The 27,161-nt window shown below is 55.4% G+C and overlaps 5 protein-coding genes across 6 annotated transcripts; 2 read left to right on the top strand and 3 right to left on the bottom strand.

The window, feature by feature from the left end:
* Positions 1–93: 93 nt before the first annotated feature.
* Positions 94–2,106, bottom strand: LTB4R (leukotriene B4 receptor). The gene is made up of 2 exons (XM_032404837.1): positions 1,979–2,106; positions 94–1,361 (listed from the first exon to the last, which is right to left on the bottom strand). The coding sequence occupies exon 2, from the start codon at positions 1,303–1,305 to the stop codon at positions 298–300; it is 1,008 nt and encodes a 335-aa protein (XP_032260728.1). The 5' UTR covers positions 1,306–1,361; positions 1,979–2,106; the 3' UTR covers positions 94–297.
* A 2,792-nt stretch (positions 2,107–4,898) lies between these two features.
* LTB4R2 (leukotriene B4 receptor 2) lies at positions 4,899–5,975 on the bottom strand. Its single transcript, XM_032404836.1, has one exon. The coding sequence runs from the start codon at positions 5,973–5,975 to the stop codon at positions 4,899–4,901; it is 1,077 nt and encodes a 358-aa protein (XP_032260727.1).
* Positions 5,976–8,621: 2,646 nt separating this feature from the next.
* On the top strand, positions 8,622–11,413 carry CIDEB (cell death inducing DFFA like effector b). Its single transcript, XM_032404835.1, has 5 exons — positions 8,622–8,777; positions 9,088–9,232; positions 10,120–10,269; positions 10,496–10,686; positions 10,852–11,413. Exons 1-5 carry the CDS (start codon positions 8,737–8,739, stop codon positions 10,988–10,990), a joined length of 666 nt encoding a protein of 221 aa, XP_032260726.1. The 5' UTR covers positions 8,622–8,736; the 3' UTR covers positions 10,991–11,413.
* Positions 11,414–11,449: 36 nt separating this feature from the next.
* On the bottom strand, positions 11,450–16,816 carry NOP9 (NOP9 nucleolar protein). Its single transcript, XM_032404833.1, has 10 exons — positions 16,491–16,816; positions 15,596–16,051; positions 14,706–14,816; positions 14,322–14,463; positions 14,036–14,228; positions 13,254–13,394; positions 12,744–12,869; positions 12,352–12,588; positions 12,031–12,136; positions 11,450–11,688 (listed from the first exon to the last, which is right to left on the bottom strand). The coding sequence occupies exons 1-10, from the start codon at positions 16,735–16,737 to the stop codon at positions 11,531–11,533; spliced, it is 1,917 nt and encodes a 638-aa protein (XP_032260724.1). The 5' UTR covers positions 16,738–16,816; the 3' UTR covers positions 11,450–11,530.
* A 73-nt stretch (positions 16,817–16,889) lies between these two features.
* On the top strand, positions 16,890–23,296 carry DHRS1 (dehydrogenase/reductase 1). Of its 2 annotated transcripts, XR_004299509.1 has the most exons (10): positions 16,890–17,144; positions 17,565–17,738; positions 19,074–19,217; positions 19,371–19,450; positions 20,826–20,958; positions 21,256–21,402; positions 21,942–22,011; positions 22,542–22,622; positions 22,811–23,081; positions 23,207–23,296. XR_004299509.1 is itself a non-coding variant. In XM_032404832.1 (9 exons), exons 2-9 carry the CDS (start codon positions 17,589–17,591, stop codon positions 22,945–22,947), a joined length of 942 nt encoding a protein of 313 aa, XP_032260723.1. In that variant the 5' UTR covers positions 16,890–17,144; positions 17,565–17,588; the 3' UTR covers positions 22,948–23,211. The 2 variants fall into 2 exon arrangements, 1 of the variants encoding a protein (XP_032260723.1); XM_032404832.1 differs by having other exon boundaries at positions 22,811–23,211.
* The last annotated feature ends 3,865 nt before the right edge of the window (positions 23,297–27,161 follow it).

Genomic DNA, 27,161 nt, shown 5'->3' with positions numbered 1-27,161 from the left:
GGACCCCACCCCCCCACCGCCGCAAGAGCGCCCAGGAGCACGCCTCTCGCCCCTAATGCACGCGCCGCACACACAGGGCTGACCCAACGTGAGACCAGTTTTAATTGCAAAGCTGCTCCGGGCTTTCCCTCTGCCCTTACCTGCCCCACCCCTCCCTCCTCTTCCGCTCCACCCTCCTCGCGTTCTCCTCCGCCTCCGCCTCGGGGTAAACTGGGTCAGGCCAACGTGGGGAGCATTCCGCCGCGAGGACAGCCAGAGTCCTTCCACCAGCAACCCCCAGGCCTAGTTCAGTTCGCTTCACTGCAGAGCGTCGATGGAGTCCGCGAGGCTCTCGGAGGGGCCGGGCTCGGAAGGGGCGGGGGCGCCCCTCACCGTCTGGCCCAGGGTGTCCCCGCGGCGCGCGCTGGACGCCTCGGAACCGGTGCCCTCCAACAGCTTGGCGACGAAGCCCACGCCGGCCGAGCGCAGCAGGCCGCCGCCGGCGCACGCGTACAGCACGGGGTTCACGCTGCTGCTCAGGAAGGCCAGCGCGATGAACACGTGGCGCGCCAGCAGCAGCGGGTCTCCCATCCGCCCCGGCCCCGGCCCCAGCTCCCTGCCCGCCAGGGCCCGGCCCGCCTCGGCCAGGTTCACCGCGTGGTAGGGCAGCCAGAAGGCGGCGAAGGCCAGGATGATGAGCGCCACCAGGCGGCCGGTGCGGCGGCTGCGGCGGAAGCGCCGGGCCCGCAGCCTGCGCCTGATGTCCGAATAGCTGGCCACCACCAGCAGGAAGGGCAGCAGGAAGCCGGTAAAGGCCTCGAAGAGCAGATGGAATGCCTTGACTCGTTCGCTGGAGTACGTCGGGAAGCACAGGGTCTGGTTGTTCTGTTTCGTCAGGGTGCGGTACATGATGACGGGTGTGGCCAGCAGAAGGGACATCACCCAGATGCTTGCTAGCACCCACCAGGCAACGGCCTTGGTACGAAACTTCTGGGACACAAAGGGGAGGGCCACGGCCAGCGAGCGGTCCAGACTCATGGCCATGATCAGCAGGACGCTGGCGTACATGCTGACTCCGCAGGTATAGTGAAACAGGCGGCAGCCAACCAGCCCAAACACCCAGGTGCGGCGCGCCACAGAGTACAGGAAAAAGGGGGCAGTGAGCAAGACAGCCAAGTCCGCCAGGGCCAGGTTCAGCACCAGCAAGGCCGTGACGGAGCGCTTCCGCATCCTCACCAGGATGCTCCACACCACAAAGCTGTTGCCGGGAAGCCCCACAGCCAGCGCCACTGACAGTATGACGATAGTCAACGGAACGATGAACATGACCCCTAGGGAGGAGGTACTGCCCCAGATGTAGTGTCCGTGGCCACTGCAAGGACCTGGAGAGTGAGGGCGAACACAGGCATGAGGGTAGGGGGCCGAGGCTTCCTGCCGCCCTGGACACAGCTAGCCTGAGCACTCTGGTCCGTCTCCAAGATCCGCAGCAGGAGATGCACCTCTGCAGGATACCGCCTTCACCCCTTCACCAACGGACCTGGCTTCAGGGGATCTGGCAGAGCACAAAGACCGGTTTCTAACTGGACCATGGGGCTCCTTCCTGCCCACAGACCCAATTGCCAAATACAGAGCTACAGCAGCAGCAGTATTTCCATACCCTTTCTGCCTCCTTCCCTTCTGAGACCCAGAACCAAACGGGGGAGGGGGGCCTTCCTTACCAAAGCTGCACCCCTCAAAGGCCTAGCTCCTCTGTCACCTGCCAGGCCCTTAGCCCCCTCAGTCCCGTCGACTTCCTCCAGTCATCTACTGACTCTCTTCAGAGCTGCCCAGGGCGCAGCAGGAATAACAGGGATGGGGAGGAGTTTGTGGATAGGAGACAAGAACAAGTCCTCCCCGGTCCTTTTACCACTGGTCAGGCTTTCTTTGGAAGTTCCTTTGCATCTTCTCTCACAGTTGTATCCTGCCCCATCCCTACCTCCCCTGCTCCCAGGATACTTACTTCCAGGCTTTGCCAGGTACCGGCCGGAAGCTGGTGCCAATCCCAAGGTCAGGGCAGAGTGGCGCAGCCTATCCCCAGGTCAGCCCCAGTTCCAGGGTCCCAGCGCCAGGTCTGGGTGCTGTCAGCTAAGTCCGCCAGAGAGGAAGTACCAAGAAGCAGAGGAGGGGGAAGGCACATCTTCCTGAGGGTGGGGCTGAAACTCCTAGCCCTCCCTTCACGGGAGGGGGGGGGGGGAATAGTCTTTGTGTTCCAGAAGAGCCTAGCAGGGAGGAAGGCTTCTCATGGGTGGGACCAGATGAGAAGAGCCCAGGAAGGTGCAATGAGAGGAAAGGGGGGTGAGGGGAGTGAGTATGCTGGGGTGTGTCCTCAGATGCAGGTCTAGACTGGAGAATTGGACAGAGTAATAAACTGTCATACAGGAGAAGGAAGGAGGGAAGCCAGAGAAGGAAAATGGGCTCAGATGGAGAGGCCAGAATGTTGGGTATCTTTATACGTTGTGTAGATAATGTAGATTTTTAGATTAATAGGAAGTGTAGGTTAGACCTGTGGCTAGGTCATGGGTTTGGGTTTAGGTAACATCAGGACTTAAAGAGGACAGCACCCTGTCTTTGGCTTGGATTCAAGCCATGAGTGGAGTTGGAGGGGGAGGGCCCTCTTTCAGCACCCAAATCTATTCCCTCATTTAAAAGGGTTGCTTCAGCTCTAGGTCAGTCAGTTCTCCCTTCCCTTTGGCAGAAGCCAAAGTCCAAAGGACCTCCTTAGTATCGCACAGAATGCCAGTTTCTCCGCCCTTCCCCAGCCACTTGCCTTACACTCGCCTGTGTGGCTTGCCTGCCACATGAATTTGGATTTAAGATCTGGGCACTGGGCAAAGAGGTCGGCCCCCTCTCTCTCCTACCTTCCCATGGTCGGCTGTCCAGTCCCACCTCAGACCCACAGAAAAGGCCGAGCCTGAGCCCAGGGAGAAGAGGTGGGGGCAGTGATGCCTCATAACTGCCCTGCCGGGGGGGGGGGGGGGGCAACCAGGAACGTGCAGACAGGAACAGCCTCCCCAAGTGGTCACTCTTCTCCCTTCCTGGAGGGAGGGCAGTCTCCCCCCGTGACGTCTCCTGCAGGGGCTGAGATCTGAGAAGTCTTTCCTTCAGTCTGACCGTGAGCCTTCCTGCTTCCCTGCCAACTCTGTCACTTGTCAGGGAAGATGTGGCATGTGATGGTGCTCACTGAGGTCCCTTACCCTTCTGCTTTGAGAAAAGGCCAGTGCAGAGCAGACCCAGCGGCTGTGAGGCAGAGGATGTGATGCAAAGAAATGGGCTGAAACCGCAGCAAGAAGGCAGAGTTGAGGAAGGGCTTTCTGACCACAGATGTTGTGAGACGGGGACTATGGAAGAGAGTAAGGGAGCCTCTGCCCCGGCACATGAGAACAGGAAGAAGCCCCTGCCGTCGGTGTTTGGGGAGAAGGTTCTGGCTCAGAGCTCCAGGGTCAACCAGAGGCTCCTTCTGGCAGAAGCTGGGTTGTCTTTGCTTCCTCTCCCAAACTACTCCCCACCTCCATGTCTCTCAAGGCCTTTCTTCCTCCACCCCAGACTAGATACTCTAAGCATACTTCCTGCTCCCCAAATCCGCCCCAGTTTGGGTGGCCCTGGCGTGACCCTGAGGACTGAATTTCCTGTTGTTTCTTGGCCTCAGCCTGGGTGGTGTAAACAGTCACTAATGCAGAACCTGGGGTGATGGTCCCAAGGGAGCACTCACATAAACAGCCATCAAAGTTTGCCAGGGACTGAGAGGACTGGGACAAGAGATGTTCAGCACTAAAACTGGGAAAGCCTTGGGCAAACCAGGACGAGTCGGTCACACTAGTGACCACATGTGTGTGCACGTGGACACCCTCTAATAAAGAATCCTATCCTACATCCTCAAACTCAAAAGTGTCAGGATCCAGAACAGCTTTAGGACCTAGAGATGGACAGACTCCAAAAGATGGAGGCCAAGAAGTACTGGAGGGTGCTGAGCAACAGCTAGCAGTCTTGGGAGGAGTCAAGATTTGGCAGAAAGAAAAAGGAGACAAAGGAGAGGGGGCGCCTCCCTGAAAAATTCTTCCTGTCCTCCAGCCATCCACACCATTCCCCATACCTGCTCAGCTCCAAGCCCCAAACGTCCCCAGGGGTGAGCATGTGCCTGCTCCTGGGCTCCTTTTTGAGTCAGTTGACCTTTGGGGGAAGAGTTGGATTCAGAGGGGAAGACAAATCTGACGCCCAGGGCTCCTTCCCCCGCTATACCAACCGCAAGACAGGAAAACTTTCCTTTCAAACACCACAGGTTGTCTTTCCCCTTCCAGAGCCAGGTTTTTCTCCACTCGGCTCTTGCAGACCCCAGAGAATGGATCCCATCCCCATCCCTCATTCAAGCACCCATACCTTTCCTTCCTCTTTCTCCCTTTATTTCCAGAGTGGTTCAATAGGTTGGCCTGGGGGACCCAGGCCACCTGGGCTGGGGAGGACAAGTCAAGATGCCACTGAAGGCTGGCAGTGTCCAGCCTTGGGCTGACCCAGGAGAGAACCAGGTGGCTTCGGTACAACTCAGGCATGATGAACTACCAGTGGGGGCATGCTTACACCATCATGTAATGCCCCCCCCCCTCCCCCCCGCCGCCAGTGTATTTCACAGTAGCTCTTGGCAGCAAGTCAGCAGCTCTGGCACAGAGGCACATGCCAACCTGCAAGCACACAGTACCATCACCGCTTGCAGTCCCTCTGTTTGGAGGTACCTGGGCCTGCCCCAGGGGTATAATAATTCTGCCCAGAAAGATCCAAACTGTGGCCAGAGAAGGGTCCCCAAACGCTCCAGAGTGGTTCCCTGAGTTCTGGGGGAGGGACGATGGAAGGGGACAGGGAAGAGGCAGGCCCGCTTGTAGGGTTTGGTGTCAAGGTTCCCATCCCTGACTGTCCTTCTTCACCCCGCCCCCGGGGTCTCCATCGCCCTGGCCCTGCGCCACGACTTTGAGCCGAGGGGTAGCTCGGAGCTCCATGGTCCCCTCCCTAGAGCGGCCGCCCCCTCGGGCCTCTCCCGAGCCCTCAAAGAGCCGCGTGAGGAAGCCGGGGCCTGCCCGGGGCAGCAGATCACCGGCGGTGAAGACGTAGAGCACCGGGTTGACGCTGGAGCTGAAGAAGGCCAAAGCGGTAGTTCCAGCCCGCGCCGCCTGGCCCGCCCCGCCCAGCCTCGCCAGGGCCCCTCCGGGCGGAGCCAGCGCGGCCGCCACCTGCAGAATGTTGACCGCGTGGTAGGGGGCCCAGAGCAAGCCGAAGGCGAGCACGATGGCGCTCACCAGCCGGCCCACCCGCGTCCCGTGCCGCCCGGCGCCCCAGCGGGCGCCCCGCAGCCGCGCCAGCGTCAGGCCGTAGCAGCCGAGCACCAGCCCGAAGGGGAGCACGAAGGCCGTCAGCGTCTCCAGGCTCAGGTGGGCGGCGGCGTGGGCCGGCGACGGGTGGCACAGCTGGCACACGCGGTCTCCCCACACGTGCCGGTAGACGGCGGCCGGGGCGGCGAGCAGCAGCGCGGCCAGCCAGACGGCCAGCAGCAGGCGGCGGGCCAGGGCCGGACTGCGCAGCCAGGGCGCCAGGAACGGCCGGGTGACGGCCAGGCAGCGCTGCAGGCTGAGCAGGCTGGTGAGCAGGACGCTGGCGTACATGCTGAGCGCGCACGCGTAGTACACGGCCTTGCAGCCCGCCTGGCCCAGCGGCCACGTCTGCCCCGCCAGGAAGGCCACGAAGAGAGGCGTGAGCAGCAGCACCGCGCCGTCGGCCAGCGCCAGGTGCAGCACGAGCGTGGCCGCCAGCGGTCGCCCCCGTGCGGGCCGCCAGCCCGCCAAGCTCCACACGACGAAGCCATTGCCGGGCAGCCCCAGCAGCGCCGCCAGCAGTAGGAAAGCCGTGCCCGTGACCCGCGAGGCCTTCCAGCTCAGCAGCGTCTCGTTCCCCGGGGGCCCGTAGCAGGCCGACATTCTTCTGCGCCTACCGGGGGGGGGGGGGGGGGGGGGGGGGGGGGGGGGGGGGGGGGGGGGGGAGACGGAAAGGGCCATAGAAGGCATTTAGGGACTCTGTCTCCTCCCACCTCCCTGCCCTCCGTCTCGGAGCCTTGACTCAAACACAACTTCTTGGCGGACCCTAGCCCCAACTCAAACACTACTTCTTGGAACCCAAATGCCCTGCTGTCAGTCAGCTGACCTCCCCAGGCCTGACTCCTGGTTCCCACTCTCACGACCTCCATCTCCACCCCCTTTAGCTGGGCCCCTCCTTTGCCCAGCCCCATTCCTTCTACCTCAGCGCAACGTGAGTGGTGGGAAGTCAGCGTGGATGAGCAGAGCTACTTACCCAGCCGGGAGCTAGAAGGATGGTGGGCCCACGAGGAGCCTGGGAAGCTGAAAGGCACAGCAGCAGTGGGAGAGGTGCCTACTCATGCCCTGTGCCTGTCAGGTTTGCAGTGTGAGACGAGAATGGGGAGGGACAAGGTGGGGCTCTTCTCTGGCCTCTCACTGGGGCCCCTCCGGCACTCTACTCTTTCCCATCACTAACAGGCCCAGGCGTGTGAGAGTCCGCCTCCCTAGGAAACAGGATAAGCTGCAGGGTACAGATGAGGTTCCCAGATCATGTAGGTGAGTAGGGACACTGCTGAGTCCTGACTCTGGGTCCTGCATCTGCACTCATGCCTCCCCCCAGTTCTGGCCCCAGTTGTCCCATCCCTGCCACCCGCCTGTTATATGCTCTCAGGCTTCCCTGGCCGGCACTCAGCAGAGAAGGTGACCCAAACTACTCATTTCCCCAGTTGCTCTATCTTGGCCCATTTCCAGACTTCTGATCCAGCTGAGCCCCCTTTTCCCTCAGTTTCCTACCTGCTCCTCTTATCTCTTACCTTAGGCCCTGCCCCAGTTGTTCCCCCCTCCGGGGGGGGGGGGCTCTCACTGGGCTGTCATTGACAGCCTCCAGTCACGGTGCTGAGTTCTGGAAGATGCATGGAGGTACAAGGGGCTTATACCCTCCTTTTTTTTTTTTTTTAAAGATTTTATTTATTTATTTGACAGAGAGCGAGACACAGCGAGAGAGGGAACACAAGCAGGGGGAGTGGGAGAGAGAGAAGCAGGCTTCCCATTGAGCAGGGAGTCCGATGCAGGGCTCGATCCCAGGACCCTGAGATCATGACCTGAGCCGAAGGCAGACGCTTAACAACTGAGCCACCCAGACGCCCCAGCTTATACCCTCCTTGAGGAATCATAACACACAACCTCCAAGAGACCCTACTACCGAGCTGCACCAGGATACAAGATAAGAAGAAAAGAATCGGTGCATTGGTAGAGACATACCGACAAGAAGGCTTCTCTGGGTGAAGAAGTCAGGCAAAGCCTGGAAATGAAGAAATTCTAGGGGGACCCAGTACACTGATAAGGTGGAGGTAAAGGGAAAGATCCCTGTCCAGTCAACAGCTGGAACTGGAGGCTCCCAAGGAGCCAGGACACCAGTATTGTCTCAGTTTGGGTTACTTCCAAAGCACAGCCTGAATTAAGGGCTTGGGTACAGGTAATCCTGCATCTGGCAGGTCAGCTCTGGAAGCAGGAGGGAGGGAGCAGGGCAGAAGAGGGAAAAAGAGAGCCAGGAAGAGTATGTTGTTGGGTCTCTTCAGTAGGGATCAGGAAGCTCTCAGAATTACACAGAACACCTTCCAGAAAGACAGAAGACTGGGACACTGGTGCCCAGCTTGTATTCCCCATGGTCTGAGGGCTGTCCCAGAGGTATTATACACATTTGCAGCCTGTTCTTGTCAGGGGTCTTAGTGGGCTGCCACAGCTTCGGACACCGAGGCAGGAAAGCAGAGATTCACACTCATGTGACGGGTTCAGCCTTAGTGAGATCTGAGCTTCCAGACAAATGTCCACCACAACTGTCGCTGAAATCAGAGCAGACTCAGGGTACCAAAAGCTAGTCTCAGTGTCTTCAAAGGACACACCCCCCTTCACATCTCCTTCGTGCCCATTAAGTGGCCAAAAGAGAAAGGTGAGAGAGAAAGTGACCAATCCAGTGTGGCTAAAGCGAGCAGTTCTGGAGAACGAAGCCGGTTCCTCCCCTAGATCAGGGAGGAAGAAGCAGGGAAGCAGGAAGGCCATGGTCCCTGCCAGGATCCTGGTAATCCTGGATCCGTGCAGCAGGATCCATCCTCTGCCTTACCCCTCATTGTGTCCAAGCCCTGCCCACAATCCCACCCTCAGCCTGGCCTCCCTTTTCCTAAAGCTGCAGTTTGTGGCTTTCACAGTAGGTGGCGGCAAGTCCAGCGCAAATCCCATATAATGCAACTTCTCAAGGATGGGAGCCCGAAACTATCCCTAGAAATTCTCTCTGTAGAAAGAAAAAGACCAGAGATCACATCCCATCCTCTTACACCGTTCCCATTTATCCTCAGCACACACCGCCACCAGAGACACACACACACACACACCCCCAAGCTTCTGTGACTTTTGCGGCAACTCTGGGCCTCAATCCCTCCTCCACGATCCCATCTAGGCCCCTCCCCTTTCCCTCCCCTTGGACTTTGCCCTTCTTACCGGCCTGGCAGGCGGGGCCAGAGTCCGGGGTGACTCATCCCCCACCTCACTGGGGCTGAGATCCCAGCTCTGTAACAGAAAACACCACCACTTCGGCCCCAGCACAGCAGAGAACCACCCAGCCTAGAACTCACTGGGAGAGGCAACTCTCCTCCTGCTCCTTCCCTCCACCATGGAGTACCTCTCATCCCTAAACCCCAGCGGTCTGCTCAGGTGATTTCTAACCCTCCTCTCTACCCTCCAACACTGAGGATAGTGCACGGCAACAAAATTCCACTCAGCCCCTAGGAGACTCAGAGACTAACGTACCCCTTCCCTTCCCCGCCCCAACTTTCCACAGTGGACTTGTCCAGCTATGGAATCACCACTGACCACCCCTCCTCCGTGGTCTCTCCCTCTCTCCCTAGGCTACTCTGATCTCCAAACCTAGATCCCTCCCTAACTCTCCAAGCACCCCACCCCCAGTCATCCCCACTGCAGTCACCAAACTCCTCAGTTCTTGACCTTTCTTGCCAACTACCAGGTCGGTATCCAATATGAGCTCTGAGTTTGGCCGGAAAGTCTGGACTTCAGCTCCACCACCCCAGCGACCTTTCCGAGTCTGTGATCACAAGCGGACCACCCGGAAAGGTCTGACAGCTGCCACCCGCCAGGAACTGCTAGACAAGGTAAGTGAGCCAAATCCCTAAGTTCCTATTGCAGGGGCAGCCAGGGCGCTAGAGAAGAGTGAGAACTTGGAGTGAACAGAAAGTCTGAGGTTAGTTACATGGCTGCCCCTCCCTCTAAGGGCTAAAGACGGGGGGGAGGGGGACGGTCAGCCCAATGACCAATGCTGTATTTAGGTCGATTCATTTCTTTTCCAGGGGGTAGAGGAAGGAGTAGATAGGGAGGGTTGGAGGGATGGCATTCAGAAGTCAGTATGGAGTGTCGATTTGTATGACAAATCAAGTTCAAGTCCTGATTCTATCAGGACTTACTGGTTTGCTAGTGTCAAACTGTAGGAAGTTGTTCAGTCTATCAAAACTTCAGTTTCTTCATCCACAGAAAGGGAATAATGACACACCTTCCTCCTAGAGTTGTTGAAATCAGTCAAAGAGGACAATGTATGTAAAGTACTACATAGATGCCTGACACTAATGAAGACTCAAAAAGGTTAAGCATCCTTATTACTGAAAACAGTTCTGGAGGACTCTCTGAGGGTGGGGACAGTGAGGTAGGACACTGGAGATAAGACCGAAGGATGGACCTCAACAGAAGCAAGCGAGGTTTTCAATTACAAGCCAGTAGGAATGGTTCAAAGGGGTACAGGGGAGAAGACAGTGACGTGGACAATGACATAGGAGCAAAGAGGAAAAGAAGTCAGCCCTTAGTGAGGGTCCCCCAGCAACTGAAGAACACCGAGCGCTGGAGCCATTTGAAGGGATGGCAATTTTCCAGGAAGTAGAGTTGGGGTATCAGCCAGCATCTAGGGCCAACCAATGGATGTGGGGTAGCTGGGGAGGGAGGGGCATGGCTAAGCTCTGCCCCTTCCCTCCTGCTTCCTGTGGCTGGGCAGGCACTGGAGGCCCTGCTGCTGAGAGGGATGCTAACACTGGTGCTGGAGGAGGATGGGACCGCTGTGGAGAGTGAGGACTTCTTCCAGCTTTTGGAGGATGACACATGCCTGATGGTGCTGGAGTGCGGGCAGAGCTGGAGCCCCAGCAGGGTGAGAGGCCACAGTGGGGCTGTCGTCGGCCACCAGTCTCTCTCGAGCTTCTCTAGCCCAACCATGATCTTGGGGGCAGACACACTGGGAGAGGCAAGGAGTTGCCAAGGATACCTTATAGGGGACAAATGGTCCAGGCAAGAGTGGGTCTGACCTAGTGCTGATGGGGAATAGTGGTGGGTGCCTGGGTGGGAGGGTGCACTGCACTGATGGAAGTGCCCTACAGAGTGGCATGCTGTCATATGGCCTGGGCCGGGAGAAGCCCAAGCACAGCAAGGACATCGCCCGCATCACCTTCGACGTATACAAGCAAAACCCTCGAGACCTCTTTGGCAGCCTCAATATCAAAGCCACATTCTACGGGCTCTACTCCATGAGTTGTGACTTTCAAGGACTCGGCCCAAAGAAAGTACTCAGGTCAGAGACCAACAGGTCATGTTTCCCCATCCCCCTACAGTTGCAGCCCCCCTCATTCCTTCTGCACTCACCTACCCCATTAGCTCTCCCTTGTGGAAAACCCCCTCGATGGCTTCCTCCCAGGTTCCCCCACCCATCCGACTCCATCTTGTCTCTGCCCTTCAGGGAGCTCCTCCGTTGGACCTCTGCACTGCTGCAAGGCCTGGGCCATATGCTGCTGGGAATTGCCTCCAGCCTTCGCCATGTAGCGGAAGGGGCCGAGCAGTGGCACTGGCAGCGGCAGGGTCGCCTCCATCCCTACTGAGAAGGGGCTCTGAGCTGCTTTCTGCCCCTAGACTCATTGCAAGAGACATACTGTGAGGACTGTGAGGGCATCGGCTTTAGAGATGTGAGGACAGTGTAGATGAGATGACTCACCTGATTTCCCCCACTGTCTTCTGACCCCATTGTTACAGGCCCCATCAGCATAACGCCTTCCAGCCCTAGCCTATACCCTTTCCTGAAGAATGCTGTTCCCTTCCCAGCCAGCTTTCCGGCCTCCCACTTACCCTGAAAGGCCACAAGCCCATCCCGAAGCATCTCAATTCCACCCTGATCATTGCTCCATCTAGATTCTTTGCACCTCCTCCTGTCCCTAAGCTTCCCAATGCACTGAATTCAGCCCTCTTTGACTTTGTCTCGATTTCTTTATACCCTTCTCCCCAAAATAACAAAAACATTTCCAATAAAAATATAAAAATATTTATTATTAAGACTTCTGACTCCAACTTAAACTACAAAGGGGACAGGACAGGTATGCCCTTTACCCCTCCCCCATCAACACCCAGTCCCAGATCCAAAGGCCTCAGTCTTCAAGTATTGAGTTCAAAGCCCGCCTCCTCTTGGCTACTGCCCCCTGCTGCTGTTCCCAAGCCTCTCGGCGCTTCAGGAAAGTAGTCAGGGCCACGTTTCGAGCCACATGGTGGCCAAAAGGGTCTCTTATCAGCTCCTGGTTCCGCTCCCCTGCAAATGGAAACACTCATATTCAGTATCATCATGCAGTCACCCACCATGCTCAAAGGGACTCCCCCTGAGTGAAAGCCCTTCCATTTTCCCTGGGCCCTGAGTTGGTCTCGGGATCATGAATACCTCACTCTCCAAAGAGGAGAAGCTAGGGGCAGGGTGGGAGCACAGCGCTGCATAATCAGCAGAGGAGAAGGGGAGGAGAGCAGACTGCTAAGAACCCATGGCCAACACCATCCTTTAGAACCGAAGTCTCTGCTGAATTTAAGTACCCTCTCCAGCCACCCAGCCATCTGAAGTGAGGGAAGTTTGGAAAGGTCAGAGAGAGGTGCCGATACTCACCCAGCTCAGCAGCAATTTCCTTCCGGGCCCCCAAGGCTGCTCCACTCCAGATGGCATCTAGTACACGGCTGCCATGGCGACTACAGGCCAGAGCCACATATTGTCCCTGCAGTGAGACAGGCAAGGTAGGTCCCCCTAGGGCAATCCACAAAAGGTGTGCTGGGGAGGGCAAGGGTGAAGTGAAGTTTCCAAAGTTTATAGGTGGAGTCAAGAGAATCTGGGAACTACATATTCTCTCTTTGACTCTGAAGGACAGTACCAGGGCAAGCTCATGTTCTCTTAAATGGATGTTGGTGGGGGCATCAAAGCAGAAACTAGAACCTTTAGGGTCTTCAGCACACGGCGGCGCTGCTTGCGCGTCACGGAGGGGCTGGTCAGGATGGCATCGAGCACGTGCGAGCCAGCAGGGCTCTGGGCTAGAGTCAGAAGTTGTGGTCCTGTCAAAGCACCCAGACTTTGAAGTATAATACCAGGACTAGAGAAATGCAACAGATGCTGGAGCAGGAGAGACCCCAGGACTGTCACGTCCCCCAGGGCCCTGGCCATGGCCATGTCCACCTGGAAGGACAGAGAGAGGGCGTTAGGAGGCAGCCACCAAACTGCACCTCTGCCTGGATGAAGCCAGAGACCTCACCGCCCTCACCACAAGGGTGAAGGACTTTTTAAACCCTGGCCCCCAACTAGTCACTGGCTTGGCCCCTCTCCTACCTCACCTGGTGCTCTGCAAGCACTGCCCCCTCCTCCTCCAGCAGTCCATAGTACACCTCATAAGCCATCAAAGTGGCAAAGAGAGGCACACAGGCCACTTGCCGGGAAGAGGGCTCTGCACAGTGGAATGCCTACAGGAGAGGACAAAACATGATGAATCTGAGAACTACCTCATCCCTAACCCCGACTCTCTAGACAAGGGAAAGCATTCAGGAGATGTGAGAGTTTAAGGGGCACAAGGGCAGGATCTCCTCTGCCTTGCTGTATCCCCAGCCTCTATACACATGACAGGGGTTGAATAAACATTTAGTCCTTAAATAAACTGCTCTCTTAGTCCTGGGAGACAATTTTCATTCCAGGGCTAGGAGATGGGTTTGGTGTCATTTCTCCCTGTATCTGCGAACTCCTCGGGCATGAGACCTCTTCGAGTCCAGAGATACAACCACCGAAGGTCAGAGAAGTCCTAACTGGTAGAATTTGAACTGAGAGCATAAACGGGTGGCGGGTAATATCACCTCCAACAACAGCTGCAGGACCTGGGCTTGGTGGGCCCCAACTCTGCGGCATGCCCCCACCAGGGCAATGACCACCCCTGGGTGACCTTGAGCCAGCACAGCTTCCAGGGCAGGGCTCAGCTCCTCAAACACAGGGGACAGCTGAGGAGAGACACAGAATGAAGAATCTTTGGCATTCTGTAACAGTGGACTAAGTTATTCAGAGAAATCTTCCTACTGAAAACAACTAAAAACGCTAGATAAGCATTGCCAATATCAGGGTTTTGGTTTGGCCACATAAAGTCCAGGACCAGGGGACAGTTCTAGAGGTGCCGCCTCACTTGCGGGGAGCAGGGTACTTTAAATGGCCACACTCTCAAGATAAAGGGATACTAGAATTAAATCCGCCCTTCTTACCCCAACTCCCAACCCATGAGATCACAGGCAAGCATGCCTTGGTGCTAAGCAGCAAAGGCAAAAAGAAGCTACAGCAATAGCCCCAGCACTCACACAGATTTGTAGCTAAGTACCCAGAGTCTGAATGGACCATGGAACCTCAAGCTGCAAATCTGGATCAAGCCAGTCTCCTGCCAGGCACCTGAGAAGCTAACAAAAATCCTTTCTGGGAAGAAGGCACTTTTGTCCTAAGCTCTGAGAAACCCCCAGGAATAACCTTTCAAGGGGAGTGGCCAGCACACTGTCAGAGACACCGAGGCAGGCACACAATAAAATAAGGCCCAATGAACAAGAACTAGCAGAAACAACAGAGTACAGAAAGAGATCTAGCCCCATTCTCAACTCACCAGCTCAGTGGTAGTAATAGCATCCAGTAAACGCTGCAAAGGGAAGTTGGCAATAGGGTGTGCAGCCAGGGCCTGCAGCTGCCCTTGGAAGTGATCCTCAAAGAGGCTCTGGAGCCTCAGGGGCTCCAACACCAGCAGGACCTGCTCCAGGAGTCTGGAGCTCGTCTGATCCCGCAGAAATAGCAGCAGGGGGCTAGGGACAAGGAGAACGTGATCAGGCAGCCTTTATTCTACTTCATCTAAAATACCCACATCACTTCATTCACTTCACACAGCTTGACCGTACCTGCCATCTGCTGAGGAGTTGCGGCTACTCAGATAGCTGATCACAGCATTGCAGAGATGAGCACAAAACTGGGGCAGTTTGCGGTGTAAGATTTGTAAGGCCACTTGAAGGCAGAAGCTGGAGATCTTGTCAGTGATAAATACTGTGGGAGAGAGCAGAAATAATCAAAGCAGCTCTTCCAAAATCCAGACAACCTGTACAACCTCAAACCTCAAGCAATAAGGTACCAGGGACTATGGACATAAAGGCTCTATACAGAGTCTTTGCAATATCAAACCAGATCAGATTTGAAGAGGAATATGACTGATCTAAGTAAGAGCTTTGCATAATGACAATCACCTCCAGAAAAATGGTCCTAGACCCTCCTTCTATCACCCTCCTTACCGGCAATGTCCTTCAGAAAGCAAGAGCTCAGGTCCTGAAGGCAATTCAAGAAAGTTTCAGGGACCTCAAAATCAGTTGGCTTACACTCCCGAGCTGGGGCCCTTTGTGCATCTGAAAGATCAAAAACATGTGCAGTGCTGGGATCACAAACTACCATTCAAGAGGGAGAATGATTCCATAGATGATCAAGGATTCAGCTTGGAGATGCAGAACACGCATGAATATCTCTTCTCATCTGGATGACTGAACTGAGACTATGTTTCTGTTTTAATTTTTCTAAGAAATTTCAACCAGCTTCCCAGTGGTCCATAGGAGACAGGCCAAACTCTCAGTCAGGAATTCAAGGTATTCCAAAATCAGGCCTCATCTAAACTCTCTAACCTTATTTCCCAGAGTTTTTCAAAATGTAGGTCACTGCCTATGAGTGCATCATGAAATCATTTTAGTGGATCTTAACCAGGCCTTTTTCAATGGAATAGAACAGAATAAAATAAACCAGAGAAGAAAATATCAAAGTGGACTGCATATATTAAGAATATCGTCTCTCGAAGTTCTGTTTTGAGTCCAATATCTGTATACATACACATAGGCAGGTTCGGTGATGTTTAAAAAAAAAAAATTCTGTAAGTTGTGGTTAAAAAAAAATTGACATCCATTGCTCAAATAAATCACCTCTTCCCCCTGGCCCATTCTACTAGCTGTCCCTCAAACACACTGACACATCCTCACCTCTGGGCCTCTGCACTAATCTTTGGTTTGTTAAGCCTTGTCCTCATTTCTCTGCTAATTCTTCAAAGTCATGAGGAATTACTCTTCTGCTTACTCTTTCCTTCTGGACTTCCCAAACTCTCCTCTCTTCTAGGTCCACTTCCCTATCTTGTAGTACTTACCAGGTGACTGAGAGCCACGGTGCCTGGCTCTCTCAGACTCCAGAAGAGTCCCTCCCAACACCTGCAGCAGAGTTCTGACCACGAAGCTGCCATGTGTGTCTCCAGAGTAGAAAAGAAAATCATCACACACCTCAGAGGCTAGTCCCAAAACCAGCTCCTCCAGGGTCTCCAAGGGACCATCCTTGCCATTCTCCTCCTCCTCCACGTCCTCCTCTTTCTCTGCCGGGCTCCCCAGCAATCGAGGCAGCTGCAGCAAAGCACTTTGCAATACATGCACCCCGCATCGATGACAGGCCACAGAGCGCAAGCTGGAGCGCAAAGCAGCCCAGACTCGACACAGCGGTTTCAGGGGACTGAATCCCAACAGTTCCTGCATAATCTCACTGCCAGTCTTGTTTGTGGCCAAGGCCAGGGCCTGAGCCTCCACTTCCTTCAAAACATTGTGCACCATCAGTTCTGGATAGACAAGAAAAGAAATATTTTATTTTATTTTTTTTTTTTAAAGATTTTATTTATTTATTTGACAGAGAGAGACACAGCGAGAGAGAACACAAGCAGGGGGAGTGGGAGAGGGAGAAGCAGGCTTCCCGCAGAGCAGGGAGCCCGATGCGGGGCTCGATCCCAGGACTCTGGGATCATGACCTGAGCCGAAGGCAGACGCTTAACGACTGAGCCACCCAGGCGCCCCAGAAAAGAAATATTTTAGAGACTGAGAAGAGAATAAGGTTATGTTCCATCAGTTAACCGAGTGAGGGAGAGAGGGGGGAGCGATGAAGAGGATATGGGAGACGAGACTAAGTCCCTACGCCCTGCAGACCCATGAAAATTTCCCTGCCTGTCCTGGAATTTATGCCCAACGAATCCCTCTTAGTCCCGCCCTGCGGTTGCTCCCCACCTCGTTCTTCTCCGGTCTCGGGAGCCTCTTTCAGCGCGGACAGCGCCCGGCGGAAATACCCCAGAGCTTCGGGGCTCAGGTGAGGGTGCGCATCTAGGGCCGGCTCCGAGCTCCGGTCGGGAGGCGGGCAGGGTGGCCGCCGGCGGCCTGGTGGGGGGCGCCCCGACCCCTTGGCCCCGCGCCCTCGTTTGCCACCTGCTGGGAACCGGCGCCCCGCCTTGTGCGGGGAGCGCGGACCCAGCCCCATGGATGCTAAAGCCCGTGCCCGTCCGCCAAAGCTTCCCCAGCCACAGGCGAACAAGCAGCCAGGCGCGCGCAGGGACCGGATAGAGTCTAGAAACGCCGGCGCGCTCGGGACGCAGCATTACGTCATAGTTCCGCGACGGCCCCTAGCCGAGCGGCAGCGCACCTCCTCCCCGGTCGCCCCGCCTACGCTCCTTAGTCCCTGTCCCAGCTGAGGATCAGCGCAGACCCTGTGCTCCACGCCCCCCGCTGACCCCGGACCAGAACGCAGACTGCCTCCCCAGCCTCACACTGTGACTCAATTGCACTCACCCCATCCTGCCCCCGCGGCCGGAATTGAAGTTCTCGAAGTCCAAGGACTTTGCGAGCTAGACGGCGCCGGGACCCCAAGACCGCACGGGTGGCAGGCAGGTAAGGGGCGCGAGCTCCCACTACTGAGGACTCAGGGTCCCTGGGCCTCGCGCTCACCCCCGACAGGGCCAGGCCAGAGGCCAGAGCTCCTGATAGCCCAGCAGCCTGCGTGGACCCGCCGTGAGGGCCTGCCGCGCCAGAACCCCACCCGGTCAGCCTCTTTCAGAGTCCCTGGACAGTCCTACCCAGCCCCTGGGGTCATAGTCGCTCGATGGCTCCTAGCCAGGGGGCAATGGCCAACTCGTTCGCCTCCCAAAAAGGACCAACAGCCTTACCCTGCAGCCTGCACGATTGTCCCGCTCTGAAACTCCTCTTTGCTCAAAGGATCCCAACCTTGGCTCCCTCTCCTACCACTATACCGATCACCCTTCCACATACACAGTTTGCAGGCTTCCCTAGAGCAAGTCTTTGCTTCCACAGATTCCCCCCTTTTGCCTGTGAGTCATGGCAGCTCCCATGAAGGGCCAAGTGTGCGTGGTGACTGGTGCTTCCAGGGGTATTGGCCGCGGCATCGCCTTGCAACTCTGCCAAGCGGGTGCCACAGTTTACATCACCGGCCGCCATATGGACACCCTGCGGGCCACTGCTGAGGAGGTGGGTGCTTCCTCTGGAACCACAGGGGCAGAAAACACCTGAGGTAGCCCTTCCCATTGACCACTCCTTCCACTAATCCCTTACCTAAAGCCATAATATTTCTCAACACAATGTGAATATTTACTCAAACTAGAATAAATAAAGTCCATAAATAACTTCAGATCAGGTCAAAGTTTGCCACTGAGTTTTATGAAAAAACTTTCTGTTTGAGACCTTCAGGGGTTTTGGAATTGCAACTGAAGGGTTGTGGACCTGTGCTTCTCTCTATTTTAGGCAAGACTCTACCGAGCTGTACACTTATGGTTGACTTTTCTACTGGATTTCAGTTAAATATTTGGTTTGCCAGACATTGCATGAAGCACGGAGGTTAACCAAGAGCAGTAAGATGTCACTTCTGCTTTTAAAAGATAGGGCCCAGCAGGAAATCAGAGGCAGACACAGAATGCTCTAGGAGCATGGGTGAGCAGTTAGGAAGCAAGGAGGTAAGAGGGTAGGACCCAGAGCATGGATCTGGAGAATAGGAGGATTGGTCTTGAATAAGGTATTTTTCTTCCTGTGAAGTTAGAGGATGGGGACACATTTATGGCGGGTGAGATAGAACAGAAAGTAGAAATAGTTCATAGCTGAGAGTTTTGGTTTGTCAGTTACTAGGCGGGAGCGTTGGTGAGGTGACGGTCAGAGGGCTGGGACTGAGTAGGGGTTACACGTGAGTGGTGAAGGGTGGGAGCTCAGAGCATGAGAGATGGGAATGACCAAGGACGAGGAAAAAGAGAGATACTCCTTTCTCAGGAGCAGCCCTCCTGCCTTATTTGTCCCTTGCCTTCTACTAGCAGAGTACAATGCCTTGCCCATGGTAGGCCTCAGTAAATGTAGATTTTATTTTATTTTTATTTATTTATTTTTTTAAAGATTTTATTTATTTATTTGACAGAGAGAGAGATAGCGAGAGAGGGAACACAAGCAGGGGGAGTGTGAGAGGGAGAAACAGGCTTCCCGCTGAGCAGAGAGCCCGATGTGGGGCTTGATCCCAGAACTCTGGGATCGTGACGCGAGCTGAAGGCAGACGCCTAATGACTGAGCCACTCAGGCGCCCCGTAAATGTAGATTTTAAACCTGAAATCCCAGTCCTTTTGGGTCTGTAGGGAAAGGACCTAGCATTCCTGAAGATCCTCAAACAGACACCAGAGGGCGGTATTGCTCACCGTCTTCCCTCAGCTGCTGGCTTTGATTCCTACTCTTGCCCTCTCAGCCTCCCAAGCTGGGAGTTGAAGAGAGTTGCCTCCTGTCTCACACTCACGGACGACTATAAATTCATACCCCTCTATCCCTCATCAGGCACAATCTCGAGGAGGCCAGTGTGTGCCTGTGGTGTGTGATTCGAGCCAGGAGAGTGAAGTGCAAAGCTTGTTTGAGCAAGTGGATCGGGAACAGCAGGGGCGTCTGGATGTGCTGGTCAACAACGCCTATGCCGGAGTCCCGGTACCCTTTAAACTTGATTCCAGCTCCACATTCCTAACCTCCCCCTCTGACCCTGGAGTCCTCATCCCCACTCACTGTCCCTTTCATTATCCAGCCCCTCATACCTTCCTGCCTTCAGATCATCCAACTCACCACAGTCCCTGTGCTTTCCAGGCAATTATGAAGAACATTAACAAGGCATTCTGGGAAATCCCTGCCTCCATCTGGGATGATATCAACAATGTTGGACTCAGGTGAGTGTTCCCTTTGTCCCACCACAAGGGCTGGGTGGGCCTGGACCTTTCCCCATGTGCCCTCTCCTTGTCTCTCTGACCTCCCCATCTCTTTCTTCTCCTTCTTGTCCCATTTGTCTTACACCTCTGGAGAATTTCCATCCAGGGGGATCTGTACCTGGGAACATTGAGTTTTACCTTGTTTCTGTCAGTAATTTTCGTCTGAACTTGCTCTTGTCCTCTCTCCTGCCTTACTCTGCACATCCAAATGCATGGCCCAGAAGGGCGCCTCCTTTCCTCGGTAAGGCACACCGCCTGTAGCTGGCATTGGCAAAGATGGTTAGAGGAAGAAATTCTTTTGTTTTAGATCAAGAGAAGGTCAATGAGAGTGAGCACCTGCCATTTTAGCCTCCATATCCTCACTCCAGATCCGCAGGCCAGGGCACTCCCATGTCAGAGTTACACATACATCTGGCATGGGAGTGAGATGAAACACAGCATGTAGAGTCCTCCTAGCATGATACACCAGTTGTGTCTCTTTTTTTTTATTGTTGGAACGATGGTGCCCTCTCAGAAACTGCACTCTGTGGGTGTGATCAGCCACCTGTGGGAGTAACTAAGAGGTTATCTGAAAATCTGTGACTAAAGCATTTGAGAACACCCACAGCTTCTAGTGGCAATCCCAAGGAAGCAGGATTAGAATCCAGTTGTGATTTCCAAGGTAGAAGAAAGATGATGAGGACAGGGAACGATGGTCAGCTAAGAGGCAAGAAAAGAAAGCCCAAAGACTGGTAATTGGCAATGCCCACATGCTTAGCCTTCCAAAGGGAAAGGCCCTCCACACTCTCATCTCTTTCAAGTCAGGGTTATGAGCCTATAAAGCAGAGAGGTCCAGACCTTGGCCCCTGAGCCCTGATGAATTTTCCAAAATAAAGGCCACTTGGTGAGCCTCTTGAAAGCCCAGCAGCACATCCTCACCTCCCCCCACACACACATTCAGGTATACATTTACTGTGCCTTTCCTCTGCATTACCTTAGATTGGGCTTTCCTTTTGAAACTATAATTCTTTCTCCTTGTTTCCACTTGGAGGGTCCTGTTTCCCATGCAAATGAAATGTTTTTTTGGTTACCGAGTATATGTGCACTGGGTTTTCTCTACATAGAAAGGTGGAAAACTGAGTTTTTCCTTTACGCTCATCCATTGATAGTTCGTTTTACTGGTGTTCCTCTCAGAAAGTGGCCTCTAGCCCCGGATTCCCCAGGTCTGTGGCCGCCCCTATGTGGCCTTCTGTCTTCTGTCCCAGCCACTAGAAGGCAGAGGAAGTTGCCGGGGCTACAGCAGCCAGGCCAGCGGCGAACATCATTTATTCCTTCTCCTTCCTTGCCCACCCTCTAGAGGCCACTACTTGTGCTCGGTGTACGGAGCACGGCTCATGGTTCCAGCTGGTCGGGGGCTCATCGTGGTCATCTCCTCCATTGGGGGGCTGCAGTATCTCTTCAGTGTCCCCTATGGCGTGGGCAAAGCTGCGGTGAGGACCCAAGAGCACGGGGGTTAGGGAGGCATCAGGAGACAGAATTCCCAGTGCTCAGAGTAGTAAGGCCGACCTGTCCACTCGTCCCCCTCTGCCCCTCCATAGACAGCTCCTCTGCCTGGGCTCCCCTTGGCTGGCCAGACTAGGCAGTGCACTGGGGAGGTAGGCAGCTGAGACAGGGCTCCCGGGAAGGGTTAGGGGGCTGGGTGTACCCAGCAGAAGCAGGGAAGGTAGGGGAGGAAGGCGATGTGGCCAGGTGCCCTGGCTCTCACCCTGCCTTCTGTCCTTCTACAGTGCGACAGGCTGGCTGTGGACTGTGCCCAGGAGCTGCGGCGCCACGGGGTCAGCTACGTGTCTCTGTGGCCAGGATTGGTGCAGACAGAACTAATGAAGGAGGTCATGGTGAAAAACGACAATACTGACGATCCCCTGTTGAAGCAGGTGGGCAAGGGGAGGGCGAGGGAGGCAGAGGACGCAGAGGACTCAGCCTCTCCATCCTCAGTGACAAGACAGTAACAACAACAGAGAGCCAATCCGCCGGTGCCTACTGTGGCAGGCGCGGGGCCGAGCACTGGACACACGTTATGCCCTTTTATGCTGTAAGGGAGGTATTATCTCCATTTTACAGATGGCAAAACCGAAACCTGGAAACGTTAGGAACTTGTTCAAGGTCATGTATGCCATAAGTGGAAAGGCTTCGTGCCCCGAAGCCCATGCTCTTGACCCCTGCACTGAACTAGCCTGGGAGGTCCAGACATAGTTGACATTCCAAGATGTTTCCACTTAGGAGAGGCAGTGGGTCCTGGTGCCAGAGTACAGGGCTCACCTGAATGTAGGGAAGAGTGGCTCCAGCACCTTCTGAGTCCCGCAGGTGCAGTGATGAGGGCCTATCTCTCCTGGAATAGGAGCTGAAAGTGGGGAAGAAATGTGGGCAGTTCTCTTGGAGATTAACCCTTCACTTCTCTGTCCTTGTGTTTTAGTTGAGATCTAATTTCTTCTCTGCGGAGACCACAGAAATGAGTGGCAAATGTGTCGTGGCTCTGGCAACAGGTAAAGAGGTTGGGGGCAGGTGGTAACAAGAAAGGGCCTGGAGATGGGGCACCCAGGTGGCTCATTTAGTTAAGCGTCTGCCTTCGGCTCAGGTCATGATCCCAGGGTCCTGGGATTGAGCTCCGCATCGGGCTCCCTGTTCAGTGGGGAGTCTGCTTCTCCCTCTCCCTCTGTGTGCTCACTCTCTCTCTTTCTCTTTCTCAAATAAATTAAAAACAAGAAGAAAGAGAGAGAGAGGGAGGGCGGGCGGGCCTGGAGAATCTGCAGGGTGGTGGTATCCAGTCCTGAGTCCTGGCTCAGGAGATGGTTGAGGAAAATGCCCTTCTTTTCTCTGGCTTCTGGAGGCCCAAAGCGGCCCAGGGACTGGCTTACAGGAAGTGCAGCCGGGAGCCAGAGGTCTGAGAACCTTCCTAGGAACACAAATAATTCTGGGCACCTAAGCCTGTCTCAGTGGTGCCCTGTGCCACTGGGCCCAAACCTTGTCACACTGCGTCACTTCTGTGCCTTCTCAGCTGTGTTTGTGCCCACAGATCCCAATGTCCTGAGCCTGAGCGGGAAGGTGCTGCCATCTTGTGACCTTGCCCGGCGCTACAGCCTTCAGGATGTGGACGGTGAGAGCTCTGGCCACACAGCCAAGCTGGACCTCCTGTCCTCCGTTGCCTGCTCACTCCTCCTCCTCCCACACTCTCTCCCCATTCCTTCTTCCCTCACATCCCACTCAGGCTCTTCGGCCAAGGTGGAGGTGTCTAAGGAGTGGGAAATGGAGACCTAACCCTCCTCTTCTTCCTGTGGTCCGCAGGCCGCCCCGTGCAAGACTACTTGGCTTTGAGCTCGGTCCTCTCCCGTGGCTCCAGCCTGGGCTGGCTGGCCTCCTACTTGCCTGGCTTCCTCCGTATGCCCAAGTGGATTATGACCCTCTACGCTAGCAAGTTCTAACCCTCCTGGCCTGATGTCATGCCTCTGCCCTCCCTTGGGCTCCGTGGTAAGGCCTGTCTCAGTGAAGCAAGGCAGCCTCTCCTGCCTACCTCATACCCTTGAGAGGAAGAGAAGGCCTCCACTCTGCGTCCTGGGTGAGCCCTGCGGGCCCTTACGGATCCTCCTTTATGCCTTAATTTTACTTGCCCCTACATTTCACTTTTTGCCTTAGTATTGAAAAACACCCTGGGGGCTAATAAAAGTCTCATTTCTCTTTCAGCGAGTTTTGACTGTTGATTGTGTGCTCAGCAAAGTGTTAAGTGCTTGAGAGAAAGACGCCAAGACACACAAAATGTTTAGGTCCTCGGGGCGCCTGGGTGGCTCAGTCGTTAAGCGTCTGCCTTCGGCTCAGGTCGTGATCCCAGGACCCTGGGATCGAGCCCCACATCGGGCTCCCTGCTCCGCAGGGAAGCCTGCTTCTCCCTCTCCTACTCCCCCTGCTTGTGTTCCCTCTCTCGCTATGTCTCTCTCTGTCAAATAAATAAATAAAATCTTTAAAAAAAAAAAAAATGTTTAGGTCCTCAAGGAGTTCCCTTGCCAGGACAAAGCCCCTTTCCTCCAGACGTGTTCCTGCTCTTCCCTGTAGGGCTGCCCATCTCAGGTCACGAGGCCTGTTTCCACGCCTCACTGGGGGACAGGGTCCCTCCACGACCAGAAGCAGGCCCAGCCCTGTCTTGCGGTACTTTCCCGCCCCCACAGTCCACCACCTCCTCAGGGATGCCTGCTGCCTTCTAGCTGGGCCTGATCTCAGGGCGGCAAGGGCAGATTCCTCGGTGTTTATGATTTCCTGGCATCTGGGAGGACAGTACTGTCCAAATCCAGGTGAGAGGCAGAAGACTAGCTGCAGGCTCCTTCTCTCGGGACGGTACCCGAGGAATTGACTGCCCGAGCCCTGTCGGGCTGCCTGGCCTGCTCTGGGGGCTGTCCCAGCCTGAGGCAAGGCAGCCCGGGCTGTGAGCCCAGGGCCCCTCTGAGGGAGCCTCCCCAGCAGCAGCCTAGATGGCCATCAACATAACGGGACGGCTGCTGTCAGTCAGAGGGGCAAAGACCATTTCTAATCTTTGCAAAAGGCAGAGTGAGAGCTGAGGCCGTAGCATGGCAGGGGCTGTGAGCTCCCCGTGGCTTCGGGGACGGCACCGCTTACCGTGCCAGTGCTGTGTGAGAGGGTGGCTGGTGCGCGCCGCCTCGGTGCTTCTCCTCCGGCTCCGCAGTCCGTGGTGACTGCACGTTTGCTGCTTGAAGTTAGCCTCAGCGAGAGTATACACGCCACAGAAACCAAGACAGGCTACTAATCAGGGCTTCGATTTACTTACTTATTTAGAGAGCGCTGACTTAGCACGTGGCTGGAACTATGTCCTAAATCCCAGCGTTTGGCCAAGCACCGCATGTAGATCACAGTGATCAGGTGTCCTCAGCACCCTCTGACCCCTTCCGCCTGCCCCCCTCAGTTCCTATTATGTCCTAAGGTCGGCGAGAGGCAGAGGCATCGCCTACATGCTGCGCCACAGTACGGGCCTCTAGACCTGCAGCCTTCCACAGCCGTCATCAGAGGGAATCCTGGCGTGACGGCGTGGCCGCCTGAAGGCCCCAAGGGACTTGGGAAGAACATGGGTTTCAGAGGCAGGCAAATCTACATACGAATTTTGGCTCCACCACTTTGGGAATGAAATGAAGTAACACGTATAAATCCCCAGGCAGTATGTAGCCGTCGAAGTTGTCAGTTCCTTCTCTTGACAAGTGTTCAAGAACACGCTCTGCACCAGGCACCATTCTTGGCTTTGGGAACGCAGAGCACAAGACAAAGCAGGCCCTGGCCCACAAAGGATTTTCACTTCAGCCCTGGAAGACCTCAGAAGCCATCTAGACTTTCTACTGACTGGAGGAAGTGAGTGAACCGAGGCCCCCAGGGTCCACAGCACGTGGAATGAAACCTCAGTCCTGGTATCCCAAGGAACCAGAGGGGCAGTGTTCTTTCTGGCACACCACCTCGCTTCCCTCCAACAAGCGTCAGTCCCTCTTCAAAACAAGCAATAGAGGGTGCCTGGGTGGCTCAGTCGTTAAGCCTCTGCCTTCGGCTCAGGTCATGATCCCAGTGTCCTGGGATCGAGCCCCGCATCGGGCTCCTTGCTCGGCGGGAAGCCTGCTTCTCCCTCTCCCACTCCCCTTGCTTGTGTTCCCTCCCTTGCCGTGTCTCTGTCAAATAAATAAATAAAAATCTTAAAAAAAAAAACAAACAATAGAGTAACAGAGCTCTGAGGGAATGAAACGTGGACAGTGAGTTTTGATTGGAGATGAAGAGATTCAAGATCTAAGAAACCCAATAGCAGAGTCGCAGGACACTGGGGGGGGGGGGGCGTGGATCAATGTTCGTTCCAAAAAATGTTTATTTATGCCTACACTCTTCCCAGCACCATGGCAGGCCCAGGGAAGACTAGTTAAGTTTTCGAGATGGGTGCCATAGCCAAGTTCACACAGGGTACCCTGAGAATACAGGAGGAAGCAGCTAGCTCCATTAGAGAACTGAACGAAGGGATACTGGCCAGAGACTTAAAGAATGGAGAGAGAGGAGGAGTGGGGAGGTTTAACGATTTCTAATTAAGAAAATAAAGGGCACATACTGAGGCATGAAACGGGTCCCTTTCCCTCCTAGATTCCCTCATCATCAAGTCAAGCACAAGCAGCTTCCTGTTCCTCTGCTCTTCTGGCACACAAGTCCAGGCAGGCCCTTGACCCCTTGACCTTGCTCCAAGCAAGTTGACCCACTTCTAAGCTCCCCGAGGCACCTCAGTACAGAGGGCCTCGGCATTCACCCAGAGAAGGTCCAGCCCATGCCTGTCCTTCGCCCCAGCTCAGGGCGGGCTCTGTCTCTGCAGCTCAACATGAGCTCAACATGGGCCAGCTCGGCCTGGTCAAATGGGAAGCCCCAGGGCTCTGTGAATGGTCCCTGGGCAGGGGCACCCATGGTTGCGTGTGGGGTGGGGCGGCTGGCCAAGGCGTGTGTCAGGGAGGGATCAGGACAGACCGAGGTGAGCAAGGGTGCCCCTGGATGCCTGGAGGCAGGAAATGAGATAGAGATGAGGTTTTGCAGGGAAAGGCAGGCATGAGAATGTTGTGACATGCCCAGGAAAGAGAAACCTGAAAGCAATGACCATTGTGTGCGGCCTGGGAGGCAGCCTGGCTATGCTGACCCCTCCCGCTTCTTTGAGTCCCCACCCTGGGTCTCCCCATGGTTGTCTAACTGTCTCATGATGATAACTGAAAGCACTTCGAGAGCCAGACCTTTGTGTCACGAGGCCTGCCTGCACCCCTCCCCATTTCCCTGCCCAGGGCTGGGCACGGAGGAGGCTGCCACTGACCGCCAGCTGACCGGGAGATGGAAGGGCAGGGAGAACGTTCAGCACCGGGGCCAGGGAAAGAGCAGGCGAGGATGGGCCGTGGGGCCAGGAGGAGCAGTGGAAGGATGGAGAGCCTGAGAGGGCATAGGCAGAAGGGTCCAGAGAGAGGGGTTTTGTGGAGGGGTGGACCAACCAAGGGGGCGAGGACCAGGGACCAGATGGGATGGGGGGGCAGGCTGTAGGGGGCTCTGCCCAGGGGTGGGGAGACCAAGAGCTGGAGGGGCCTCAGAAAAGAACTCAGAGAGAGTAAAGGCCTCTGAGGATTATGGGTGGGTAGGAACCAGAATGAGGAAGGAAAAGGGGCAGGCCTGGGCCCAACCACCTCATCTTGATTTGCCCATTGGGCTTGGGCTCCTGTGGGGCCCTCTGTGGGCTTTTCTTTCCCCTCGCCTGAATCCCCAACCCCCTTTCACTCACAGCACCCAAAAGGGCCTTCAGGAACTGATGGGAACTTCTCAGTGACTTGTCCTGAAAGCTGGAATCTATACCCCTCCGTCCAGCTCTTGTTCATCTCAGTCTGTCCTGATCCCTCCCTGACACGCGCCTTGGCCAGCCGCCCCACCCCACACGCAACCATGGGTGCCCCTGCCCAGGGACCATTCACAGAGCCCTGGGGCTTCCCATTTGACCAGGCCGAGCTGGCCCATGTTGAGCTCATGTTGAGCTGCAGAGACAGAGCCCGCCCTGAGCTGGGGCGAAGGACAGGCATGGGCTGGACCTTCTCTGGGTGAATGCCGAGGCCCTCTGTACTGAGGTGCCTCGGGGAGCTTAGAAGTGGGT

The sequence above is a fragment of the Phoca vitulina genome, unplaced genomic scaffold (genome assembly GCF_004348235.1).
Source record: "Phoca vitulina isolate PV1807 unplaced genomic scaffold, GSC_HSeal_1.0 scaffold7, whole genome shotgun sequence".
Lineage (NCBI taxonomy): Eukaryota > Metazoa > Chordata > Mammalia > Carnivora > Phocidae > Phoca > Phoca vitulina.
The sequence above is the reverse complement of the archived record's forward strand: the minus strand, read 5'-3'. Positions and strand labels throughout refer to the sequence as shown.

Coding starts and splice junctions, on each gene's coding strand:
- LTB4R (XM_032404837.1), bottom strand. CDS start 1,305: ATGTTCATCGTTCCGTTGACTATCGTCATACTGTCAGTGGCGCTGGCT.
- LTB4R2 (XM_032404836.1), bottom strand. CDS start 5,975: ATGTCGGCCTGCTACGGGCCCCCGGGGAACGAGACGCTGCTGAGCTGG.
- CIDEB (XM_032404835.1), top strand. CDS start 8,737: ATGGAGTACCTCTCATCCCTAAACCCCAGCGGTCTGCTCAG. Junction 9,233..10,119: donor GCCAGGAACTGCTAGACAAG/GTAAGTGAGCCA, acceptor GTGGCTGGGCAG/GCACTGGAGGCCCTGCTGCT. Junction 10,687..10,851: donor GGCCCAAAGAAAGTACTCAG/GTCAGAGACCAA, acceptor TCTGCCCTTCAG/GGAGCTCCTCCGTTGGACCT.
- NOP9 (XM_032404833.1), bottom strand. CDS start 16,737: ATGGGGCTGGGTCCGCGCTCCCCGCACAAGGCGGGGCGCCGGTTCCCA. Junction 12,589..12,743: donor CAGTGCTTGCAGAGCACCAG/GTGAGGTAGGAG, acceptor CTGTCCTTCCAG/GTGGACATGGCCATGGCCAG. Junction 12,137..12,351: donor GTGTGCTGAAGACCCTAAAG/GTTCTAGTTTCT, acceptor GTCTCACTGCAG/GGACAATATGTGGCTCTGGC.
- DHRS1 (XM_032404832.1), top strand. CDS start 17,589: ATGGCAGCTCCCATGAAGGGCCAAGTGTGCGTGGTGACTGGTGCTTCC. Junction 17,739..19,073: donor TGCGGGCCACTGCTGAGGAG/GTGGGTGCTTCC, acceptor ATCCCTCATCAG/GCACAATCTCGAGGAGGCCA. Junction 22,623..22,810: donor CAGCCTTCAGGATGTGGACG/GTGAGAGCTCTG, acceptor TGTGGTCCGCAG/GCCGCCCCGTGCAAGACTAC.